Source organism: Syngnathus scovelli, chromosome 19 (genome assembly GCF_024217435.2).
Source record: "Syngnathus scovelli strain Florida chromosome 19, RoL_Ssco_1.2, whole genome shotgun sequence".
NCBI lineage: Eukaryota > Metazoa > Chordata > Actinopteri > Syngnathiformes > Syngnathidae > Syngnathus > Syngnathus scovelli.
Genome location: NC_090865.1, coordinates 6,326,200 through 6,347,915, shown reverse-complemented (window position 1 = coordinate 6,347,915; position 21,716 = coordinate 6,326,200). Strand labels below are relative to the sequence as shown.

The 21,716-nt window shown below is 45.9% G+C and overlaps 6 protein-coding genes and 1 long non-coding RNA gene across 10 annotated transcripts in view; 5 read left to right on the top strand and 2 right to left on the bottom strand.

The window, feature by feature from the left end:
• Positions 1-571: 571 nt before the first annotated feature.
• On the bottom strand, positions 572-1,654 carry eny2 (ENY2 transcription and export complex 2 subunit). Its single transcript, XM_049750806.1, has 5 exons — positions 1,515-1,654; positions 1,354-1,424; positions 1,093-1,163; positions 929-1,003; positions 572-804 (listed from the first exon to the last, which is right to left on the bottom strand). The coding sequence occupies exons 2-5, from the start codon at positions 1,419-1,421 to the stop codon at positions 728-730; spliced, it is 291 nt and encodes a 96-aa protein (XP_049606763.1). The 5' UTR covers positions 1,422-1,424; positions 1,515-1,654; the 3' UTR covers positions 572-727.
• An 82-nt stretch (positions 1,655-1,736) lies between these two features.
• Positions 1,737-8,424, top strand: nudcd1 (NudC domain containing 1). Of its 2 annotated transcripts, none has more exons than XM_049750802.1 (10): positions 1,737-2,003; positions 2,897-3,051; positions 3,352-3,537; positions 3,658-3,841; positions 3,940-4,140; positions 5,042-5,249; positions 5,311-5,452; positions 5,520-5,645; positions 7,100-7,259; positions 8,005-8,424. In XM_049750802.1, the coding sequence occupies exons 1-10, from the start codon at positions 1,889-1,891 to the stop codon at positions 8,292-8,294; spliced, it is 1,767 nt and encodes a 588-aa protein (XP_049606759.1). In that variant the 5' UTR covers positions 1,737-1,888; the 3' UTR covers positions 8,295-8,424. The 2 variants fall into 2 exon arrangements, with proteins under 2 accessions (XP_049606759.1, XP_049606758.1); XM_049750801.1 differs by having other exon boundaries at positions 5,311-5,455.
• Positions 8,425-8,867: 443 nt separating this feature from the next.
• Positions 8,868-10,909, bottom strand: trhrb (thyrotropin-releasing hormone receptor b). Its single transcript, XM_049750803.2, has 2 exons — positions 10,136-10,909; positions 8,868-10,076 (listed from the first exon to the last, which is right to left on the bottom strand). The coding sequence occupies exons 1-2, from the start codon at positions 10,907-10,909 to the stop codon at positions 9,642-9,644; spliced, it is 1,209 nt and encodes a 402-aa protein (XP_049606760.1). The 3' UTR covers positions 8,868-9,641.
• LOC125986881 (uncharacterized) lies at positions 9,360-13,248 on the top strand. The gene is made up of 4 exons (XR_007487799.2): positions 9,360-9,452; positions 9,623-11,096; positions 11,776-11,841; positions 12,548-13,248. It is a non-coding gene; the product is annotated as an uncharacterized lncRNA (long non-coding RNA).
• An 8-nt stretch (positions 13,249-13,256) lies between these two features.
• Positions 13,257-14,796, top strand: LOC125986879 (transmembrane protein 74). The gene has a single exon (XM_049750804.2). The coding sequence runs from the start codon at positions 13,705-13,707 to the stop codon at positions 14,329-14,331; it is 627 nt and encodes a 208-aa protein (XP_049606761.1). The 5' UTR covers positions 13,257-13,704; the 3' UTR covers positions 14,332-14,796.
• A 2,475-nt stretch (positions 14,797-17,271) lies between these two features.
• eif3eb (eukaryotic translation initiation factor 3, subunit E, b) lies at positions 17,272-20,692 on the top strand. The gene is made up of 13 exons (XM_049750192.1): positions 17,272-17,433; positions 17,990-18,107; positions 18,200-18,317; positions 18,401-18,443; positions 18,535-18,639; positions 18,775-18,900; positions 18,990-19,114; positions 19,256-19,382; positions 19,458-19,559; positions 19,684-19,793; positions 20,018-20,120; positions 20,186-20,320; positions 20,487-20,692. The coding sequence occupies exons 1-13, from the start codon at positions 17,293-17,295 to the stop codon at positions 20,523-20,525; spliced, it is 1,392 nt and encodes a 463-aa protein (XP_049606149.1). The 5' UTR covers positions 17,272-17,292; the 3' UTR covers positions 20,526-20,692.
• A 608-nt stretch (positions 20,693-21,300) lies between these two features.
• pleca (plectin a) overlaps positions 21,301-21,716 on the top strand; it is a 42,945-nt gene continuing 42,529 nt past the window's right edge. For 2 of the 3 annotated variants that reach the window (XM_049750069.2, XM_049750068.2), the window contains exon 1: positions 21,301-21,543. In XM_049750069.2, the coding sequence (XP_049606026.1) occupies positions 21,381-21,543 (163 nt within the window). In that variant the 5' untranslated portion in view covers positions 21,301-21,380. The remainder of the gene's footprint in view (positions 21,544-21,716) is intronic. The other variant, XM_049750070.2, reaches the window with a different exon arrangement.

Here is a 21,716-nt window from a genome sequence, read left to right as displayed (position 1 = left end):
TTTATCAATTAGAAGGTAATTATAGTAATTAACCAATTATCCAACACAGTATTTTTCAAGTGTATGTTATTGTCAATTTTGGTTGTATCTGTCTATGATAAAATAATTATTTTATTTGAGATCTGTCAGCTTGATCCGGAGGGGTGCCCCCCCCCCAAATAAATTTTACATTACATTACTTTTTACAAGATTCTTGCTAATGCAAATGCTCATATTGTGGATTAGTTAAACACAAATATGAATTGGATGGAATGAAAAACTAAGAACAGCACAAAAAGTTGGCCTTTGATTGGGAGGGGGGGTGTAGACCTTTTGGAGCCACAGTCAGGGACATACAGTACTGGAAGATTTTTTGTTATGTAACTTGAGGAGCTATCAGTGGAGATAAAAGAGCTTACATAAGACATCTTTAAGATGCCATGGAACAAAAGGCAGCAGCATTTCTTTCTGTCTTTGCTGTCAGAAAGAGACAATAACACGTGACATGTCTGAGAACATGTCACGTTTTTGCATCCATTATAAGGTAGATAATTAGTTCGGTGTCAAAAGAAAGACACGAAGGAAACGTTGATAACCAAAATAGGCATGACTTTTATTTTCTCCAAAAACTGCTTGCATAACAAACTTGAAAAAAAAAGAAAACAACACAAATGAACCTCAGTCTGGATTTTACCTATGGATCCATCGATCTCGCTAAAATAAAAAATAAAGTGAACAGCAATGGTTTTCACAAGGCCGCGTGCTGCGCTAGAAACGCTCGGATTCTCTGCAGGAGCTCCTTTTTCACGCTGTCGGGAACCAGTGCTGCGGGAGAGAGGGAGAAAAGAATAAATAAATAAATCGTTAGTTAATTGCATCATTTCTTATGTCATTTTTATCCAATTTTTAAGCGTCTGAGTAGATTCGACTGTGATCACGTGTACGTTACCTCTGCCTTTAGGTGTAATTTCGTTGACAAGATCTTCTACTGTGACATGGTCCAGGCCTTTTTCTCGGATCACGTCTGCACAAAGAGGCGAGGTGGAATTAAACACTTTAAACGCATCCAGTTGAACAAGAATAGACAAAAGAGGCCCCAGTCAGAATTGGTACCTTTGCAGTGCGCCTTCAGCTGATCCTTCCAACCGCATTCTACCAGCTTTGCCCTGAGTAACTCTTTCAACCTGTAAACAGAGGTAGCGAAAGTATTCACACCCTGTGCGAAGTGCAAGTACAGACACTTGTGCAAAAAAAAGACTTGGGTAAAATTGAGTTATTTTAGGTAAAAGTAAAAAGTGGTAAGACACCAAAATAAATCTACTCAGGTATAGTAGGATCGTGTTTTGTGATTGTAAATGACTGCGGTTTCCTCACCGCTCCCTTTCGCCCATTTCAATCAGCTTCTGGTTAATAGCAGCCCTCATCTGGGCGTCTTTGCTCATGATCTGACAGGGAACAATAGAAAATAAGCACGCACAAATATTATTTGGGCGATGTAAAAAAGCTAATCAGATCGGGAATTTGCGTCGGTTTACCTTTTATTCGTGTTTATGATCGGCTAGGGAGCACGTTGTCCCTTGTTAATAACGCACCGGCCAGAATGCAGCCCTGACTATTTTCGTTCCGCTCCACCGCTGCTGTCCAACAAATAAAATGTCATTAAACAACTTTATATTAATTCAGATTTATATCTTATATTTAACATGTTACATAATTAAAGTCATGACTCCGCTTTGGTTTGTTTTTAGATTAAATTATACTGGCGTCTCAACCTCCCATTTCCACGTCCGGTTTCAAATATTCCCGACTGGAAACAAAAATCGAGCGCGTCACTGGTGAATGGCAAGGTTCCTTCTCCTTAAAAAAACATATCCGGCAATCTTGACAGTTGAATTATAAAGTAAACACCATGACCACGTCAAATTATACCCTGAAGGTCAATCGAGAGCTGTTGGATCCCAACTTCGAGAGTTACCGGCTATCCCTGGACCCAATACCGACGTACAACGTTGAGTTGGACGCTGGTAAGCTGCAAGTTAGCATGAAACCTCCACAAGGCACAAATACCTAATTTCCCTTTAAATTTAATTTATATTTATGACTTTTTAAAACGCGATAGGAAACACGTTTCTTAATTTCACGAAGCTAAATTCTGATTTATCTGCCACCATAGTAATACTGCATCTTGCAAAAATTACACAAAAGAAGTTTATAAATTGATGAAAACTTGTCGTGGTGTGTGGGACACTGCAGAATTTAATATTGAATATTGATTGATTGATATAAACCATAATCGGATTGGTTACCATGAATATTGATAGTCATAGAGATAGAATAATTAGGGTTGGAATTGCTAAATGTGACATTTTCATGGCCTTGAAGAGTTTATGTGACTTTTTTCCCCTTTGAATTAATGCCTCGGACAATATAAGTAAAAATAAAATACATTGTGCTCAAGTTTTGGTAAAATTACTGTAAATCTATTGAGCTCACCCGCCACCCAAATGAGATTAGATGATTTCATAATGTGAGGCAAATCTAATTAGCTAATTAACCTCTAATCAGGCCTATTAGGTGACTCATCATGTTAATTGGACTATTTGTCCAGCTTGTGAATAAAAGTGCCCTCATTGTAATTGGGTCACATTATTCTTTTCTCAAGATGGTGATGATTTTCTCCCCCTTAGCTCATAGTAAACGTAAATAACAACGACGTCATCTCATGAAGAGCATGAATAGCCAGAAATGCAAAATGGTAATGTACGATTTTCAGATATTGCCCAAAAATATCGTCACAGTAAAAACGCTTTTTTTGTTGTTGTTATTATTATTTTTTCCCAGAGCTTTTGTAAATTTGTTGACATTTCCCTCGCCTATTTCCTCCCCTTGACCTTTCCGCTCTCTGGTTTGTATTCAGCCGTCGAGGAGGTGACGTTGAAGGATTGCCAGTACACTCTGGAGCACATGCGTGCCTTCGGCATGTACAATTACCTCCATTTGGACCCCTGGTACCAAGACAGCGTGTTGTTTGTGGACTCCAAAGGGCGAGTGCTCAGTCTCACCGTCACGCTAGTAAGCCTTCGATGACGACGTGTGTGCGTGTTTTCTGGCCACAATCCCACACGCTTGATCATTTTGCATCGAGGTGTCAATGCCTTTGACTCACCAGCAGGTGGTGAGCAACAGCACCACATGCCGGATGTGCTTTTGCACCCGGGACCTGTTGCCGCGGCAACAGGAAAGACGTATCCATCTGTCACTAAGTGACGTGGGTGTGGCAGCGTCACATTATCCGCAAATATCTCCAAAGTGGAAAGTCTCAGTTCACTTCCTTTTTTTAAACACTTTTTTGCTGTCATCTTTCTGTTGCAGGACACTGTGCTGGGCAAACCGAGGGAGGTGTTCCGCCTCGCTACTGAACCAGAGCGTCGCCAAAACCGCGTGTGCCCCTCCCTCAGCCTCACCTCAGCCACCTGGGCCGCCCTCTCCGACGGCGCCGGGCGACTCTACTTGCTCCGTACCTGCAAGCGGGGAGACACCGCCCATGGAAAGTGGGAGGTTAGTGCACCGTGCGTGCAGAGAAAAAGTCTACACACCCCTCTTCAAATGCCAGGATGAAGTGAAACAGGGGGAGTGTTGACTTTTCCTACCCACTTATTACTAATTGTTTGAATGCAGCCCCTGTTCAGCGAGGACCTGGGAGAGCCGTTTATTGTCCTCCACAGCGTGGCCCACGTCCAGGGGGGCGCCCACACGCTGGAGGTCCTGCTGCTCCGCGTCGTCAAGGACCCTCAGGAAACGACGGGAAGCGGATACTCGGTGATACTTGAGTGGATCTCGGTCGCCAACGCGGCGACGCAAGGTGGGTGCGGGAAAAGAAATAATAAACAACAGAGGGGTGTCAACCGTTTTGATTCAAAAGGTTCCGTTTATGTCACATAAGTTCCTGTTTCCTCGCAGGTGTTGAGAAGAAATACGAAGTGACAAAGCGGCGGCTCCTCCGGGGGAAGTCGGTGCCTCATTACGCCGCCGTGACGCCACAGGGCGACGGCCTGATGGTGGCGTCGGAGAGGCCCTTCGCATTCACGCACGTGGACGGCCAGCCCCTCGAACAGCCGCAGCCGGCGGCCAATGAGCAAGACATGGAGGTGGAGAAGCCAGGTCGGTAGAAGACAAACATTTTAATTTTAGAGGCATGTGTTTAGTCACAGCGAGCAGATGTACATTTTGTTGTCTTTAAGGGCGTTACTCATGCTAGGCAGTCTGCCCACCAGTCTCATTATTTCCAGTTTTGGAAGCACAAATCGCCATGACAACATTTCTGTCCAACTTGTACCCTATTATGAATTGAGGTTATTTCATGAATATGAGAAATTGTCAACTTTTTTTGTGGGTGAGATTTTGCAAACAAGGTCACATTGGACTCACATGTTAAAAAACAAAGCCAAGCAAAAAACAAAACAGATATCATTCCACAAAATAATCAAATTATTGTTACGCTAATTAGTCGCGGTATGTGTTCTTTATGAAATCAAATATTGATACAGTTAAGTGTAAATCAAAGTCAGACAACACAGAGATTGCTTTGTGATTAAAAGCCGTGACTGGCGAAGTACAGAACGGCGCCATCAACTTTGGTATTTTTGTCCTGCTTTAAGTGCTCTCACAAGGATCACACAAATGAGTTTTGCGGTTCGCTACTCGAGTCGGAGGCTGCCTCTCGCTCAAGATGATGATGATGATTTTTCCGGGAAGACAAACAAAAATCACAAGCGTTCATCCTCCGGCGACCCGGCGAGAGAAAGCGACCCAGAATAAGAAATGCATCCCGATGTCAGGTTAAAAGCTTTCCTGACGCCGCTCAGTTGCCAAGAATCGAAGAAAGGAAAAAACAAAACATTGCTATTGCTTGAAGGGAAAAGTCAATAATTGAATTTAGCAAAATATTCCGGTCTCGATGTCTGATGAATGGGATAATTAGCCCGAGCCCAATATGACTCATTAAGAAGGAGCCAAAGTGCTTAGCAGTGTGAAGTAAACATCTCTCCCGCCCGCGACGCAGATCCCGTCTACTTCTGGCAGCAGACATCGGACGACATCACGGCCAACGTGCGCCTGCCCGAAGGTGTGAGCAAGGACGCCGTCCTCTTCCGGCTAACGGCGGACACCCTCAGCGTCGGCGTGCAGGGCTCGCCGCCCCTCCTGGAGGGCCAGCTGTACGCCTCCGTCGACCCCGAGGCCTCCGCCTGGATCCTCAGAGACGACAAAAGGTAAACAGGCTCGCCGCTTTCAACGGAACCCTCGATTTAACCATCGGTCGCCTCTTGGCAGCTTGGAGGTCAATCTGCAGAAGCGCACCCAAGGTCCCATGTGGCCCGAGTTAGTGACGGGCGACCGTCGGGGCGAGCACGTGATGAGCGACGAGCAGGCCGCCCTCATCCACGAGAGGCTCACGCATCTGACCTCCCAAGACGTGGTGAGCCGCAACTTCCCTCCAAATTTTCAATTACACGCTAAATAAGTCTCGGCTGTTTCCCCAGCACGCCGGTCCCGACCCGGACAAGCCGGCCTGCAACTCCCAGGAACTGGAGGACTGCGACGGCTTCCCCGAGGACACCTCCAGCCTCATGCACTTTGACGGAGAGTCGCTCAAGACCACTCAGGTGGTGAGTACTCGCCTCGAGCGCTAAATAAACACTCCAGCTCCACCACCTTTGCCGTCTTGCTCCCTCGACCCCAGCCACGAAATCACTTTTCAACATCCGTCACTGAAGAGCAGATCTGATTTAAATTGGAAATGTAATCAGATTACAGCACAGGCACTTTTATATGGCAGGCATTTTAGTATGATTCATACCGACATCAACGTCGCATGGAGGTATATTTTGTCATTCCCAGCCTCCTCCGTCTATGTTTTATTGCTTTGAGCTCAAAATGGATGTTTTGTTAGAGGAGCCGCCATCCATCCTGACAGCAAAAAAGGCTGCCGGTGACCTTCTCGCCGCCACGTTCCCCCCAAGGTGAACAACGTGTCACATGTTTGGTATCGGCTCAGCATTCAGCGGAAACGTGACTCCCAAGCAATATGGTGTGCTCTTTCAGTTATATATTTTTTTTAAGAATGGGAGGGTGCGTGGGGGAGTCTGAATGATGTCCAGGGCTAATGGCCCGCTCTCTGTTTGCTTCAGAGTCCATTACAAAGCTCCCACGGGAGTCCACTTGAGGGCCTAATGAATGAGAGGCTCATCATTAGCTTGAATGTAAGCGATGCTGTGTCTTCCGGCAAAAAATGAAAAGCCCTTTAATGTTGCTCGCAAATAAGCAGGCGGCCGCTGCCTGTGCCAGCATGTGACTCAGTGAGCGCAACTTCATTCGAGGAGGCTTATCTTGCCATTTTTCTTCCGGCCGCTCTTTGTGTCAGTATTAATATGTCTTTTCTTCTCTAAAAAACAAAACAAAAAAGAGAGCTTTCATCTTGAAATTGTAGCGGATCCTTTTCATTTAGCAATTCTTTGTTCTTGATGAACCAGATGAACTTGCCGGCTTCAGTCTCATCCTATCTGCTTGAAAAAAGAGCCAGACAAACAGGAAAAAAAATGTTGTTCCTGATTTTAGTCTGGTGATGGGAAGTTCAAATTGCAGTAGATTGCTTTTGCACTCCATCCCTCTAGGTGGGGGTAATACGCAAGATTAACTGCCAAATAAAAACACCAAGCACCATGACAACAACTTCTTAAGATGCTTACCAAACGCAAATAATTTCTTTCTCAGCCTGTTCCTCATTCTTGCCCGACATTTTATGTGTTGGTGTTTTTTTTTTTTCCTGTAAAACCATAAAAAATGGCTTTTTCATCGGAATTATGCAAGGTTACCAAAACCAGGTCAGGCGAGACAGAGAACTGTTGAGTTCGAAGGTCGTGATGGCGAACTGCTGTTTGTACCCGCATCTGTTCAAAAACATTCTTTTGTATTTTCGGCCTTCAATCGTCCTTGTAAGCTTTTCTATTGAGTACCACCACCACAATTGTAGAGCGGTCGCCAAGCAATAATTTGACGACATTAGCCTACTATTGGTAAACCAGACAGAAGAAGTCGCTAAACAATTTTGTGAATGCTGCAGGTGAACCTCGGCAGCCATCAGTACCTGTTCACCGTAAGCGTGGACCCGACCCAGATGCCGTGCCTATGCCTGCGCCACGACGTGGACGCCCTGCTGTGGCAGCCGCGACCTGACCAGCCCGCCGATATGTGGGAGCACGTGGCCACCTTCAACGCCCTGGGTAAGAAGGACCCAAAGGTTCTACTCGTCTCTCATTAGATCACAAGCGAAACTAAGCTCCATGATGTCAACACGTGCCGAAAGTAACTAACAGCATGTAAATCAACTTAGCTCGTTAAACGTGGGCTAGTATTTCTTTGTCATCCCTCGTAATGAAGCACCGACCGCCCACGCCGCCGCCAGCGCTTTTAATTTCCAGTTGACGCCCGCCGCATCTTCATTAGTTCCGTCAATTTGCTCGTGAAATGTGGAGAGCGGTCGGAGGGCACACTTGCCATCTTGCGTTTGCTAATTGCGGCAAACGAGGAGATACAAATTTGATATCAAGTGCAAATGCGCAGCAGTGTGCTTGGTTGTGCTCACGAATTTCAGGATTAAGTTTAGAAATTAGACTAAATGAAATGCTTTTTATCCAAAAATAAAAAAAACATCAATTAAATTATCTCAGAAAAATAAAATCATTTTTCTACATTTTTGGCACTCATTCTAATCTGGAAGCAGAAGAGGCGACGTTGGCAGGTGTGCAAGGAGGACTCGCTCTAATCAGTTTTTTTTTTTTTTCTCAAGGGGAAGATAATTAGTTTTGCAGCCCACTGAAACCTTTGTGTCCTCTTGTTTGTCACACGACACCCGTTTGACGCATTTTCTTCAAATACAAGATCACTTATCAAATACAAATGTGAATTTATTGATTCTCCTGATATTAGCTTAGCATGCTAGCCTAATTGTGTCTCTATTTTTTTCAGGCTACGTGCAGGCGTCCAAGCGGGACAGAAAGTTCTCCACGTGCGCCCCCAACTTCTCGTACGCCTCGCTGTGCGAGTGCCTACGCCGCGCCTTCATCTACCGTCAGCCGTCCCCGGTGGACGGCGTCCTTTTCAACCGCAAGCAAGGCCGGCAGGTAGGGCAGGTTGCCAAGCAACAGGTGGCCAGCCTGGACACGGACCGAGTCGTGCTGGGCTTCAGGGCCACCGACGAGAGGCTCTTTGCCCTCACTGCTGACAATCTCTTTGTGCTGAAGGTTAATAATTATTAAAATAAAATTAATATGGATCGCCTTGGACAGAAAGTGTCGTCCGGGGGCTGGACAACTTTTGTACTCAAAGACCCAATCAATTAAGCAATGTAAAAAAATAAATAAATAAAAAGATTTTTTTCAAATTTCATTTGTTTTTAGTTTTCCATATTTGTTGTAAATTTTAGATGTTGCTAGAAAATCATCTACATCCTTGCTCTTATTTCCTTTTTTTTGTGTGTGTTGTGGAAAAGCCACGTGTAATGTCATTAGTGGCGTACAATTGGATCTCGCCTCCCCGCCTGCCTCTATTTATTAGCGGGCCCGAGCAGGCCTTCAGAGTCACCGCTCGCTCATTTCCCTCACGTATCCGAGACGTCGCGGCGGCTTCATAATAGAAGCTCCGTGCACGTTGTCCACGGAGGCTCACCTCATCCCTCGCCTCAGACAGATCTTTTTTTTTTTTCCATCTGCACTTTTTCACCTTGCACGTCTGCGCCTCAGCGATTGGACGTCTCTGCGACAGCAGAAACGGCAACGTTGAGCGCACAACATAACTTGCATGTATAATCTGAAAATAAATAAGACGCAGTCTCACTTTCACAAGCATCTTTATTAGCAACACAAAACAGCTTCACGTCCCAACAACAACGGCAGCACGACTTAACCACATCCACGTATCTGCGATGGCCAGTAATCCATAGAAAAATACTTTTTAATTTTTTTTTTTTAAACAAGACACGCACATTAAAACAGTCTTGCACCAATACACACACACACACACACACACGAGAGCGATAACGCGGCTTTTATCGGCCGCAACACAACATCCTCCTCCGTAGCATCTCCCGCTGCTAGCAACGGCCAATTACATCGCATGGTTTCATTAGAAATAACGACAGCTGAACAAGACGCTTTTCTCGGCTCAGGAAATATATTTAAAAAAAAAAAAAAGTTGCCACCCGATGTTCACACGTAAACATGAAACAGCGTTGTTGTTTTTTTTTCGACATGCGTGACTGCTTCAATTACAGGCTGCCTTCATTAACATCTCGTCAATCAGGGAAGCGGTTGCTAGGAGACGGTGAATAGCTTTCTTGAGTCTGCCTCAACGTCTGTGAGGGTGAAAACGGAAATGTCCGGGTGAAGAGATGTTTCCCAGAGCAACAAGTTAGTTGGGTAAGTTCTTTTAGCCAATCAGGGAAAAGGCACAATCACAACAAATTTACATTCAACACATTCTGTTGCTGTTACAGAAGCTATGTTACATCAACTGTATCATGATAATAGCTAGCAAATTCAATGTGACACTTTTTGGGATATAAAATATGTGCCTTGGCTCGTTACAGGTCGGGTCCGTGGAGAAGCTCAAGAGGCCGTCTCAAAGTCGGCTTTCCCCAAGGAGGGAGACGAGGAGGATGCCGCAAAGACGGCTTTGTGCTCGGCTAGCAACCCATCCGTGACGGTCACCTCCTCCACGTCAGTGGCGAAGCGCTCGGCGCTCTCGGCTACCGACGAGTCCTTGACGGCGCTGTAGCTCAGCGCCGCGCCATAAGCGCCGGCCGGCTTGGCGGAGGCCCCGCAGCGGCAGATCTTGAGGAAGGCGGCGCGGAATTTCTGTGACATGGCGTTATAGATGAGCGGGTTGATGGCGCTGTTCAGGTACACGCATAACCGGCAGAAGAGCAGGAACCAGCTGTCCAGGTACGGACGCTCCAAGAAGGAGTTGACCACCACCAGAGTGCGGTACGGCATCCACAGCGCGGCAAACAGGATCACCACCACCGCCAGCATCTTGGTCACCTGGCATGGCATAGCACGTGTCACAAACGGGCTCGCTCACTCTCAGCGGTGCTTCTCACCTGTCTCCGAGAGGCGGCGGTGGAGCTGGAGTGCCTGGAGTTCCTGCAGCTCCTCTTGGCCTCATCACGGTGATTGTCGTCGTGCCGCTGCAGCCGCTGCCGCTCTTTGGGGTTAGAGGGCAGAGGGTTGATGAAGAGGATGCGTCCGATCAGCCCGTACAGCACGGCGCTCAGCAACAGCGGCACCACAAAAAACACCCCGAAGTCCAAGAAGTAGACGGGCAGGTAGAGCTTCCGGGGTACCCGGTAGCCACACGCCATCACCTTGGCGTTGTCATAAACCAGCACCTGCAGGTCGGCCAGGTAGAACCACATGACGCAGTAGGCTGACGTCAGTGTCCAAACCAGGAGGATGATTTTCTTGGCGCGGGACAGCGTGCACAGGAATTGCGCCTTGATGGGATGGCAGATGGCGATGTACCTCTCCACGGTGAAGGCGGCGATGGAGCAAGACGAGGCGTTGATGCCCAGGTACTGCAGGTAGGTGATGCACAAGCACCCCCAGCGGCCCAGCACCCAAGAACCCACGGCGCCCTCCACCGCCGTGGGCACGCCCGCCGCCGTCAGGACCATAAGGTCGGCGGCGGCCAGGCTCACCAGGTAGCAGTTGGTGGGTGTGCGCATATGCTTGGTGGTCAGCACCACCAGCACCACCATCACGTTGCCCACCACACCCGCCAAGCAGATCAGCAACAGTAGCGCCGTGCTGATGGCTTTGTACGCCACGCTCGAGTCCGTCCACACGCCCAGAGTCTCATTGGTCGAGTTTTCCATTTGGCCTTGGGTGAGTGATTTTTTTTTCTCTCTCTTTCTTTAAAAGCGATGGAGGTGATCAGCGGGCTCTCCACGCAGCGTGCATCCTTCGCGAGCGCCGAGATGGTGTGCTGGCGCGCGCACGCATAAGAGCAGAAACTGGATGTGCACGCTAGAGTCCTCCTCCAAGCCCCCAAAGCCAAGAGCTGTGCGTAAAAGACGATCTCCTCAAAATTGTTATTTGACCAAAAACCTGTGCGCAAAAGTCCATTTCTTCACGAGCGGCACCTCCTTGCCACCAAATCAAAGTCGTTCCTAAAAGACTCTTCGGAAACATTCCAGCAAAGTCCTTTTCCGTCGAACCTTTGCGTTCAAGTGCTCATTTCATCGGAGCTGTGCGTAAAAGTCCGTCTCCTTCCTCACCACTCCGCTATCAGAGCGCTGTGCGTAAAAGTCCACATGCGCGCTTCCGTTGCTTCCGACCCTTATTACGCACGCAGTCATGACGTCATGTAGAACGCAACTTTGTTTCTTCTTCCTCTTGGCCATATTTGGATGACTGCTTATTCCCGGTAACTCAACCCACACAATATCAAGCGAGCCCCTCAACTCAATTTTCTGTGTGATCCTGGTCCAAAACGTTTTTTTCAACACAAGAGTTTTTGATTGACCCTGCAGCTTTTCCTTTAATAATTGAGTCCATGGCTGGCAGCGAGTGAAGCACGCCAGCTGTTATTATTATTATTTTTTTAATAAAACGATTCTTCCAGCGAGTGTGGAGGCGGTAGAACCCACACACCAACTGTGCACACACGCCAGATAAGAACTCAGGAAAATGCCAAACGCTATTTTTGAATCATGAGCGTCGTTTCTTTTGCGCTTCTCAGGTGGAGCCGCGCAGCAAAAAGCCCTCGGCTTGACTTCTTCCCCGCTGAAAGTCACAAAAGTATCAGGTGAGGTATTTCACATCCAAGCAGCGCTCACCTTGCAGAAATTATACACTTGAATGCTTTTCATTCTCATTATGCCTTTTGGAAGTTAGTTCTGAAGGTCGATATATATCTGCAAGGGATTGACTGACACCTACTGGACAAAGATGAATAGCGCACTCAATATACGTCATCAATCTTGAAATACTAAAAAGCCTCGTTGAAATACTAGTGATTGTTTTTCCTAAACCTTTAACTGAAAAAAAATTGGATGCTCTTTCTTCCCTAAGGAATTATAGGGTCAATTGTTCTTTTTTTTTCTATAATTTTTCTGCCTTTCTAAGGATTCTGGCTTTACACCTACTTTAGTACGTTGCTTTTCTTTAATCAATTTCATTTCAATAAACTGTAATATTTTTTTAAATTTTAAAATAAGGCATTTGAAGGATGACATTTCAATAAATGTTTAATACCAAAAAAATATATATCTTCTTTTCCCCCCCTGGAAGCTGTTCAAACTGCTGACATAAAAATAAGCCTAGTTGCCTCGAATTGGACCAACCTGCAATTGGGGTCAGTTTGACCCACATTTTTTTTTTTAATGTATGTAAATAAACTGCCACTTTCTGTCTCTGAGGGACTTTGGTTTGCATCCACTGATACAAAAGCAGACCTGTTGTAATGGAGCTTAGAAATAGCACCTGTCTTCATCGTTTTTTTTTTCTTCTAGCTGCAAGAAAGAAGCGACTTTGCGGCAGTTTCCCACTTGCAGCAAGATGCCAAATGAAGCAGAAAAGCGCAAATCTCCTCCTCCGTTTACCTCTGCACAGACAAGTAAGAAATGCGCCGTGTCCAATCGTGCACAAGAGAGAAAGTACAAAGTGTTCTTCCACGGCAGAACGTGTGCTCGACCTTTGGCAAAGTGTAACCTACATTTGCAACAACCACACACGTGCAAGAGGGTTTTCTTATAAGCAGCTCAGCAAAACGAAAATCCTCAATTTTTCACGCCACAGTATGGGGTTGCAGCTTATTTTTACTTTTTAACATCAGCAACTGAGATTTTCATAAAGTGACATGGAATGAGATGTAAACACATATTTGCATATCATTAGCATACTGGTTGTTCTTGACGTATGAGTCAAGTCACATGACCAAACAGAAAATAGGTGAGCTGTGACATTCTCAATGCGACCCCGAGGGTATTTTGACATCACTTTTAGACCACAACAGGGGGCGCTGCCGCGTGAAATCATTCTCGGGAGATGGCCGACATTTTATGTCGCAACGCCCCCTGCCGTCCAATGAAACCGACTTCAAAGTACCCTCGGGCTCGCTTTGCGAACGAGGCTTGACATAATCTACTTAACACTAATACCACAAACAAAATATTGATCAAAATGCCGTGTTTAGAAAAGTGGGGGTTCCTAGAACACAAATAATTGCACTGCTCCACCCCGCCCCGCCCCTTGGAGGCCATGAAGCGCATCGCAGTACCAGCAGATATGTTTTTTTTAATTGCTATTTTAATATATTATTATTTTGCTTTTATTTATGGTTTGCCCTCAATTTTGCTTACTTTGGCCACTGCGGAGTGGAGCAACTTGAATGTGAGTGGGTGATCATTTGCAATGAATCCATCCAAAATCTTTTGTGACAAGGTGTCGACTTGAAGTACTGCAATACAAGCAGGCAATTATTTGAGTGCTGACTGCTTCATCGCGCTGCTATGAGACACCGCGTGGAGTCCGTGGGAGGGGTCCGCCACCAGCTCCCCACTAATTGACAAGGCGGCGGAGCCAGAAGAGATTGTGCAAATGACGCTCGACTCCTCTCGCTTTCGTGAACTGTGCATAAGATGAGCGCCACTTTGCAAACTTTGGCTCCATGCGCGCTTCCTCCTCTCCTTCCTCCATGGGGGTGACGACCAGCCCGGGTACGCAGACGCGCACCACCGCACCGGGTCCCTTCGCGGAGGGGAGCGCGATCCCAGCCGAGGATAATTTCCCTATGTCGGGTGAAGACCCACAGGAGGAGAGTCTGAGTGAATTCTGCGTGGAGGAAGACGAAGAGGGAGAGGAGGATGAACTTTTCTACTCGGAGCTGTCTTCGGAGGGCTCCGTGGATTATGGCTTCATCGCCGCCGTCTCCTGCTTGGTGACGGGCATCTCGCTCGTGGCCATCTCGTACGTGGTGCCTCGAGACATGCGCGGCCCCGAAAAGGAGGACGGCGTGGCGGCGCGTGAGATGGAGCGGCTCCAGCGGGAGCGAGCGCGGCTGGGCGCGCACCTGGACCGCTGTGTCATCGCCGGCCTGTGCCTGCTCACACTTGGCGGCGTGCTGCTCTCCAGCCTGCTCATGGTGTCCATGTGGAAGGGGGAAACCATGCGCAGGAGAGCCCTGGCGCACGCAGCCAAGAGCCAGCACAATCTGTACGGGGCCATCGGGTGGGGGCACTCGGACCCCGCGGGCACTGCTTTCGCCGCACCTGCTGACGACTCAGCTGAGTTTTAAAATGGACGAACTTTGTTTTCTAATGTCCCTTTAAAGACACTGACTGTCTTTTAGAGGGAGTGTGCACTTTATTAGGTACACCTGCAGATCTCCCATACAAATTAAAATTGATTAAAGTAAAAAAAAAACACACACACACAACAGCATAGCCTGACCACATTTATGAACACATATTGAAATTAATATTTGAAAGTTGATTTTAATTTGTGCAGATGTACCTAATGATCTGACCCAAGTGCATATCAATATCAAATGGAGACAATCCAGTTCCAAAGGTGTTTGAATGTTGCCATTTGCATCATTCAAGTCCCCCCGTGGAGACTTCATTGACTCACAAGCCGGATGAATGCACGATTGTGATTCACAGTTGGGTGTCACCAACCTCTGTAATTAATTATTTCTGTCAATGAATCCATGTGACTTTCAATGTTGCAGTCAATAAAGTCGATGAAATGTATGCATTTATTATTGGTACGTGTCAGTATTTATTTATTACGTAACAAAACAAAAATCTGATCGTTCACTATGAGTACAAACAATTGTCTTGCTTTGGACTCTGACTTTGCAGTCTGCCTTGTTACTTAAGCTATCAACTTTGGTATTCCTCAGGGTGCCATTCTTGGTCTACTTCTATTGTTTTTATGGTTCAGCATGCATGGTGCAAAAACTTTCCGTCTTATGTCATAACCGTGTGTTTTCATAAAACAGAAGCTCTTGAAAACAATCTAACTTTTAAATTTTAAAAGCACTTGACGAGGGGAAAAACATTTGTATTACCTTGACAGCCGCACGGCACAATAAATGCACTTAGAGCTCCTGAAGCGCCGTCAAGTTTTGCCGCTTGATCATTTTAAAAGGCACTTTGGATCTCCGAGGCACGGCTCTGATGATGACAAGTGTGGAGGCGACCTTGCCTTGTTGCGTTTGTGTTGAAAAGATGACTGAGAGGAAGTGGGCACTTGAACAATTTAACTCAACATTTGTGCATCAAGGAACAAGCGAGTGTAAAACAGAGGTGTCATTCTCTGTTGCACCCCACCCCCCCCCCTTCGCTATGCTTTCTCCGTAGCAACAGGCCGACCTCGTTGCTATGGTGATGTCCCATCTCCTTCCCTCCACCACGACAATGGCTAGGAAGAAGGAGAAGGAACATGTAAAGTATGTGGGCAGTGCCTCAGTAGGTGGTCGTCACGAGGCAATATTTTTCATTCTTTGGCTATTTGGATGGCAGACGTGTTGATTAAGACTTCTGGGAAGTATTTAAATTCCATCATGTGTCCTCCTGCACGGTATCTCCTCTTAAAAGTGGAGCAGTCAGCAGGATTTGCACTGGAAATCCTTCCTGAGCGCGAGGGATAAAGCTGATAAACGATAAGGAGGGTGATTTTATTCCCGACTCGCTTTTGAGCTCGCCGCCTGTCTTTTCTTCTTTAAAAACATCCGCCGATTAGCTGAGTGGCTTTCCCTTTTTGCTGCAGGGCCTGGGTTGCTATGCGACCACATCCTAAAGCGTTATTGACTAAGTCATTAACGGAAGTTCATGAGGCCTCTGGGCGGTCCAACTTTGACTGATTATCAGTGGCGCCCAAATGTTGTAAATCTTCACAAAACTAAAGACATAATGGTCTGAGTTGTCATTTCTCCAAGTTGCGAACTGTTGCTGTGGTGATCAACTTTTTGGTGTGCTGACAAGGACACAATTTTGTTCTATAAGAAAATAAACATGTTTTGTGAATATTTTCCAAACCACTAACCTACAGCTTGCAGATGCCAGGTTGAGAACCACCACCATGATGAGTAGCTGACCCCTGAAGGCTGTTTATCTTGCTGCTCGCCAACCACGCCCGAGCTTCTGACCCCGTGAGCAATCCAATTCCATTTCCTGCTGCCACCTAACACTGACCGATGACTCTGGGTGTGCGCGCGTGTGTGTGTGCATGTGTGTGTGTGTGTGTGTGTGTATGTGTGTGTGTGTGTGTGTGTGTGTGTGCACGCTAGAGGATGTTTTTTATCACAGCTTTGATTTCATGTCTGCCAGCCCCCCCTGGCATAACAAACACAGACAGCAATTCAAGCCTCGGCAGCGCCTTTCCTTTTAGATGGCGCCGACCTGCTCCAAGACCTGGTGATGCAAACTCACAACTCCTCATTTTTTATTATTCCACTTAATATAACATGTGCATGAATGAAGTAAATCCAACTTAGTGTCACCCTGAGTCACCCTATGAGTCATGTGACTTGTTGGTTTGCACGAAGAACTTTATAACTCACATCTGTAGCAGCGCTTTAAGTGACTGGGTCCCTTTGTATTCATAACACCTCTACTACTTTATTCTGAGTGTCACTTAAGCCTGGGGGAAGAGTCTTATCAATGCCGCCAGTGTCGCAGCATGTTTTTTACTCAAGTCAAAATCCTCCGTCACTGAACACAGTATCTTTGCAGAACGTGGCCCTCCAGCACCAGAGCTGGATATGCCTGGATTAGGTCAAGGTCAAAACCACTGTGTGTTTGTAGCCAATGATTTTTCCATTAAACTCTATAGATGTTTGGGGAAAGGAAGTTATTGTTCAAGTTTGTTAGTCTAATCTGCATTTGTGCGTTGTCAGTAGGGTGGCTCATGGTTTGAAAACAAAATTAACAATTCTACCTTCGCTATTTTCCACATCCTTTTGCATTACGCGTGTTGCTTTTAAATGGTTCTAAATTGTGTTGCCTCTAAAGCACAAAGAAAATGATCAATATTGAAAGCAAGTTTATTTTATTTATTTATTTATTTATTTATTTACTTACTTACTTACTTACTTACTTACTTACTTACTTACTTACTTACTTACTTACTTACTTATTTATTTATTTATTTATTTATTTATTTATTTATTTATTTATTTATTTATTTATTTATTTATTTATCTTATCTTATCTTATCGAAGAGTGCAACGATATGTTACGTCATCTTGGCTATGTTCTCCGTGTGTGTTGTCAATAAAGTTCTTTCTTTCAAAGTAGCCAAGATGGCGGAATACGATCTCACAACCAAGATAGCACATTTTCTCGACCGGCATTTAGTTTTCCCACTTCTGGAATTCCTTGCTGTTAAAGAGGTTCGTCAAATTCCATTCCGATTGACATTTTGACTCATTGTAGCTATTTTTATTCGGTGTTATTCATCTGGAGATGTGTTGAAAGCCGACGTGATGCCACTGTAGCCGGGAGAGCGTTAGCTTACAGTCACGTTGGTTGGTTGGTTAGCCAATTGTTGCAAATAAGTAAATTTTATCCCGTTTCGTAGTGTTCACTCATTACAATGGCGTTTAAGCATGTTTATTTACAGGGACAATGTCTTTAAACTACCGCTGGTAGACTTTGAGGGAAGTAGTCGTCTCTTGTTAGCTTCGTTAGCTTAGCCTAGTTTGTTTGGATGGGAGCAGCTGGCATGCTTATGCTTTTATAAAAGTCAAAAATAATCAAGAAAATGCATTGGTCATTAATAGAGAACATCACTATATGTACTGTAATGACTTATAGAGTTATGACAAAACTTGCACAAACTAAAACCACGAAGTTTCATACACCTGGCACTCGCCCTATTTTTTTAATCACATCTCCATATCGTTGGATACATTTTCTTTAACACCACTTTGGTTTGCTTTGCAACAGATCTACAATGAAAAAGAGCTGCTCCAAGGCAAGCTGGACCTTCTCAGCGACACCAACATGGTGGATTTTGCCATGGACGTGTACAAGAACCTTTATCCTGACAAGGAGATCCCACAGTGTAAGTAGACAAATCCAATCATCTCATCATCAACATTGCTTTGGAAAAAAGTCGTGTCAGATTTACCAACGAAAACCGTCCCTGTTTGGTAGCCTTGAAGGAGAAGAGAGGCACAGTGGTGGCTCAACTCAAGCAGCTCCAGTCGGATACGTTGCCCATCGTCAAGATATTTGAGGCCCCTGAGACCACCAGTCAGATGCAGTCGACCAGGTCCTAAAATATTCTTTGTAGACAGTCAGAAGCACTTTTTAAGGACCCAGCGTTGAAATTATAACCCTGCATTTGTCCAACAGAGACGGGAGGATGCTCTTCGAGTATCTTACAGAGAAACACAATGTGAGCTTTTGAATTGATTCAGAGGATTCACATGTTTTCTTTGAAGGGCTACTAATTATGCATGTTTTTATGAATTTTGCAATTCCTTTAGTTCCGCCAAGAGTACCTGGACGCGCTGTACAGATTCGCCAAGTTCCAGTATGAGTGTGGAAATTACTCGGGTGCAGCTGAGTATCTCTACTTCTTCCGTGTTTTGGTAAGTACAGGGGGGGTATCAAAAACACTTTTATTTAAAAAAAATAAAAAATAAATAGCTGACATTGTTTCAGGCTGATTTGAAGCTCGTCACCTCAAATTAGGTGGGACAACTTTTGAAATTTTTGGGTTTCAGGTTCTGTCGACAGACAGGAATGCTCTGAGTTCCCTGTGGGGCAAATTGGCCTCTGAGATCCTCATGCAGAACTGGGATAACGCCATGGACGATCTGACACGACTCAGGGAGACCATCGACAACAACGTGAGTGACGAGAGAAGCTTTTTAATGTGTAAATACCGAATCTTCAATTTGAAGATTTTGACGTCTTTGTGTGTCCCCCCCCTGCGCAGTCTGTGAGCTCACCTCTCCAGTCGCTCCAGCAGAGGACCTGGCTCATCCACTGGTCCCTCTTTGTGTTCTTCAACCACCCCAAAGGCCGGGACAACATCATTGAGCTTTTCCTCTACCAGCCTCAGTGAGTCCTGAACACGAGTTTGAATCTGATTGCTTCCTTCTGAACGTTGCCACACTTGTGCAACCACATTGTCCGTTTTTAATTCCACTCTCAAAAATATATCTCTATTTTTTTCGATTGATTTGAAAACCTTGCTTTCAGGTACTTGAACGCCATTCAGACCATGTGCCCGCACATCCTGCGCTACCTGACTACCGCCGTCATCACCAACAAGGACGTGCGCAAGCGGCGACAAGTTCTTAAGGACTTGGTGAAGGTCATTCAGCAGGTAATTTGAATTATTTCCCTTATTTCGCCAAACTTGTCGGCAACGGCGAAGTCATCGGCGCTTGTGTTTGCGCAGGAGTCGTACACGTACAAGGACCCCATCACGGAGTTTGTGGAGTGTCTCTACGTCAACTTTGATTTTGACAGCGCCCAGAAGAAGTTGAGGGAGTGTGAATCGGTGAGCGCCCATCGCTCACTGCTCTATAATTTTATTTTTTCTTAAATAGTACAGATGTTTCGCTGTTGGCTTCTCAGTTGTCTGCAAGCATTTTGTTTGACACGATGACGTCATTTTCCTCCAGGTCCTCATCAATGACTTCTTTCTGGTGGCGTGTCTGGAGGACTTCATTGAGAACGCTCGACTCTTCATCTTCGAGACCTTCTGCCGCATCCATCAGTGCATCAGCATCAAGTGCGAGCAATGAAAATCTGTGACTACCCCACATCAGGATTTGTAATTGCACATAGTTACCACAAGAGGGCGACAAAACTCATGAAACAGGAACATAATGTTTCCTAACATGCCAATGTTCCATAAATCATAATTATTAATTGAGATATTCAACACAAACTAAACCACCTTCACATGTGGAACAGTGTTTAACCAACTCAACTTTTTTTTTCTTTCCCACACAGCATGCTGGCCGACAAATTGAACATGACCCCCGAGGATGCAGAGAGGTGGATTGTCAATCTGATCCGCAATGCCCGACTGGACGCCAAGATCGACTCCAAGCTGGTGAGCACCAAAAACTGACTCTGTAGCAAAGGCAGCCGCTCGGCCTCACCTCTTATGTCTGGCAGGGCCACGTGGTGATGGGCAACAACGCCGTGTCGCCCTACCAGCAAGTCATTGAGAAGACCAAGAGCTTGTCCTTCCGTAGCCAAATGCTGGCCATGAACATCGAGAAGAAGGTGGCTCACAGTAACAGGAACGAGGTAAAGCAGACCAAAATGATGACTCACAAGGGCTGCCAAAATGTCACCGAAATGAATGATTGAAATCATAAATGCACCACAAATTGTGACAAGTTCAGAATTTGTGTACTAGAGTCCATTTGGGGCCTTTCTTATGTCTCCGTTTTGTCTCACCTGGTTTCCACAGACGCCAAACTGGGCCGCTCAAGACTCTGGGTTCTACTAAAAAGGAAACAAGGATGCTGGTGGCATTTGGAAAATAATCACATTTTTTCACATGGTTAAAGCCGCCCCCTTGCTTTGGTTTCCTGCTCTTTTACATCTCAAATAGTCTGAAAGCAGTTATCATGACACCAAAAAAGTCAAACCACCATTAAAACGTTGGAAAACAAACTTAAGGAATATTGTTCTTTTTCTGTCTATCAATTCACAATCCTTCCACTTGGTGTCAGTCTGTTTTTACTGTCTGCAACATTTCACTGTTGGGCAATCTGAGCGCAAATGGGTTTCACTTCCATTTTCATCCACCAGATGTCTGCAGCATTCCATTGTAGTTTCATTTGTCGTGCACAAATGTGCATTCTATTGAATTTGTCACTTTAGATTCTCTTTTCTATGATTCCTTTGGGTCATAGTGTGAGCCTCTTCCTGAAGCACCACACCTTTTAGCATCAATGTTGATCCTGACCAGCATCCGCCTTCACCGTGCAAATATTTGCTGTTGATAATGTCCAGTGAAGCCAGTTATCAAGCTTGGGCGTCAGCAGTCCTTGGGATTTTTTTTTTTCCACCACAAACCGGTTTGCTGAATTTTTACAGTCAATTAATGTGCTGCTTTGTATACGGGCAAAGTGCCTCAGGTGCATTTTTGTGACTTGTCTTAAGTGAGGATTCTCTCTGATGTGTCTCGGAGGAGGGGCCCGGTGGCCAGACCGGCTGCTCTCCACGCCTCCTCCGCTCTTCTCCTCTCCTCCTTTTCTCTCGTTTCCCTTGCAGCTGACGTGGGGCTCGGCAGCTGGAGTCCATCAGCGTGCGCCTCGCTGCTACTTCCTGACAAGACTGCACCGCGACTCGCGCAAGCATGGACACGCTGACAGCCTGGGTGGCGACGGACCCGGCCTTGATTCGGATCCTGTGGATTCTGGCACTGGTCCTGGCCACGCTCCTGGTGTGGTTCTTCTCCTTCTGCTGTTACACGTGGAACCGTGACTCCTCCTCGGCTTCCATGGAACGCTACCTGGAGGGTAGGTGGACCCTCCTTCCTTCCTCCCCTCCCCTTCCCTTCCCTTCCTTCCTTCCTTCTTCCCTCCCTCTCCACGTGATAGGTTGTGCAGATTTCCACTCTGACTCACTTGTACTTGTGTGGCGGTTTTTCCGTCACTAAACTGGCTCTGCTACCACTTTGTGGTTGGAAATG

Bases quoted from the DNA above. Each gene is read 5' to 3' on its own strand.
- eny2 (XM_049750806.1), bottom strand. From the start codon at position 1,421: ATGAGCAAAGACGCCCAGATGAGGGCTGCTATTAACCAGAAGCTGATT. The intron at 1,164-1,353 runs GTGAGGAAACCG...CTCTGTTTACAG, and splicing joins GAAATGGGCGAAAGGGAGCG to GTTGAAAGAGTTACTCAGGG. The intron at 805-928 runs GTAACGTACACG...TCTCTCCCGCAG, and splicing joins AATTACACCTAAAGGCAGAG to CACTGGTTCCCGACAGCGTG.
- nudcd1 (XM_049750801.1), top strand. From the start codon at position 1,889: ATGACCACGTCAAATTATACCCTGAAGGTCAATCGAGAGCTGTTGGAT. The intron at 4,141-5,041 runs GTCGGTAGAAGA...CCCGCGACGCAG, and splicing joins CATGGAGGTGGAGAAGCCAG to ATCCCGTCTACTTCTGGCAG. The intron at 5,250-5,310 runs GTAAACAGGCTC...GCCTCTTGGCAG, and splicing joins ATCCTCAGAGACGACAAAAG to CTTGGAGGTCAATCTGCAGA.
- trhrb (XM_049750803.2), bottom strand. From the start codon at position 10,909: ATGGAAAACTCGACCAATGAGACTCTGGGCGTGTGGACGGACTCGAGC. The intron at 10,077-10,135 runs GTGAGAAGCACC...ATGCCATGCCAG, and splicing joins CCGCCGCCTCTCGGAGACAG to GTGACCAAGATGCTGGCGGT.
- LOC125986879 (XM_049750804.2), top strand. From the start codon at position 13,705: ATGCGCGCTTCCTCCTCTCCTTCCTCCATGGGGGTGACGACCAGCCCG.
- eif3eb (XM_049750192.1), top strand. From the start codon at position 17,293: ATGTTCTCCGTGTGTGTTGTCAATAAAGTTCTTTCTTTCAAAGTAGCC. The intron at 18,901-18,989 runs GTGAGTGACGAG...CCCCCTGCGCAG, and splicing joins GGGAGACCATCGACAACAAC to TCTGTGAGCTCACCTCTCCA. The intron at 20,321-20,486 runs GTAAAGCAGACC...TGGTTTCCACAG, and splicing joins CTCACAGTAACAGGAACGAG to ACGCCAAACTGGGCCGCTCA.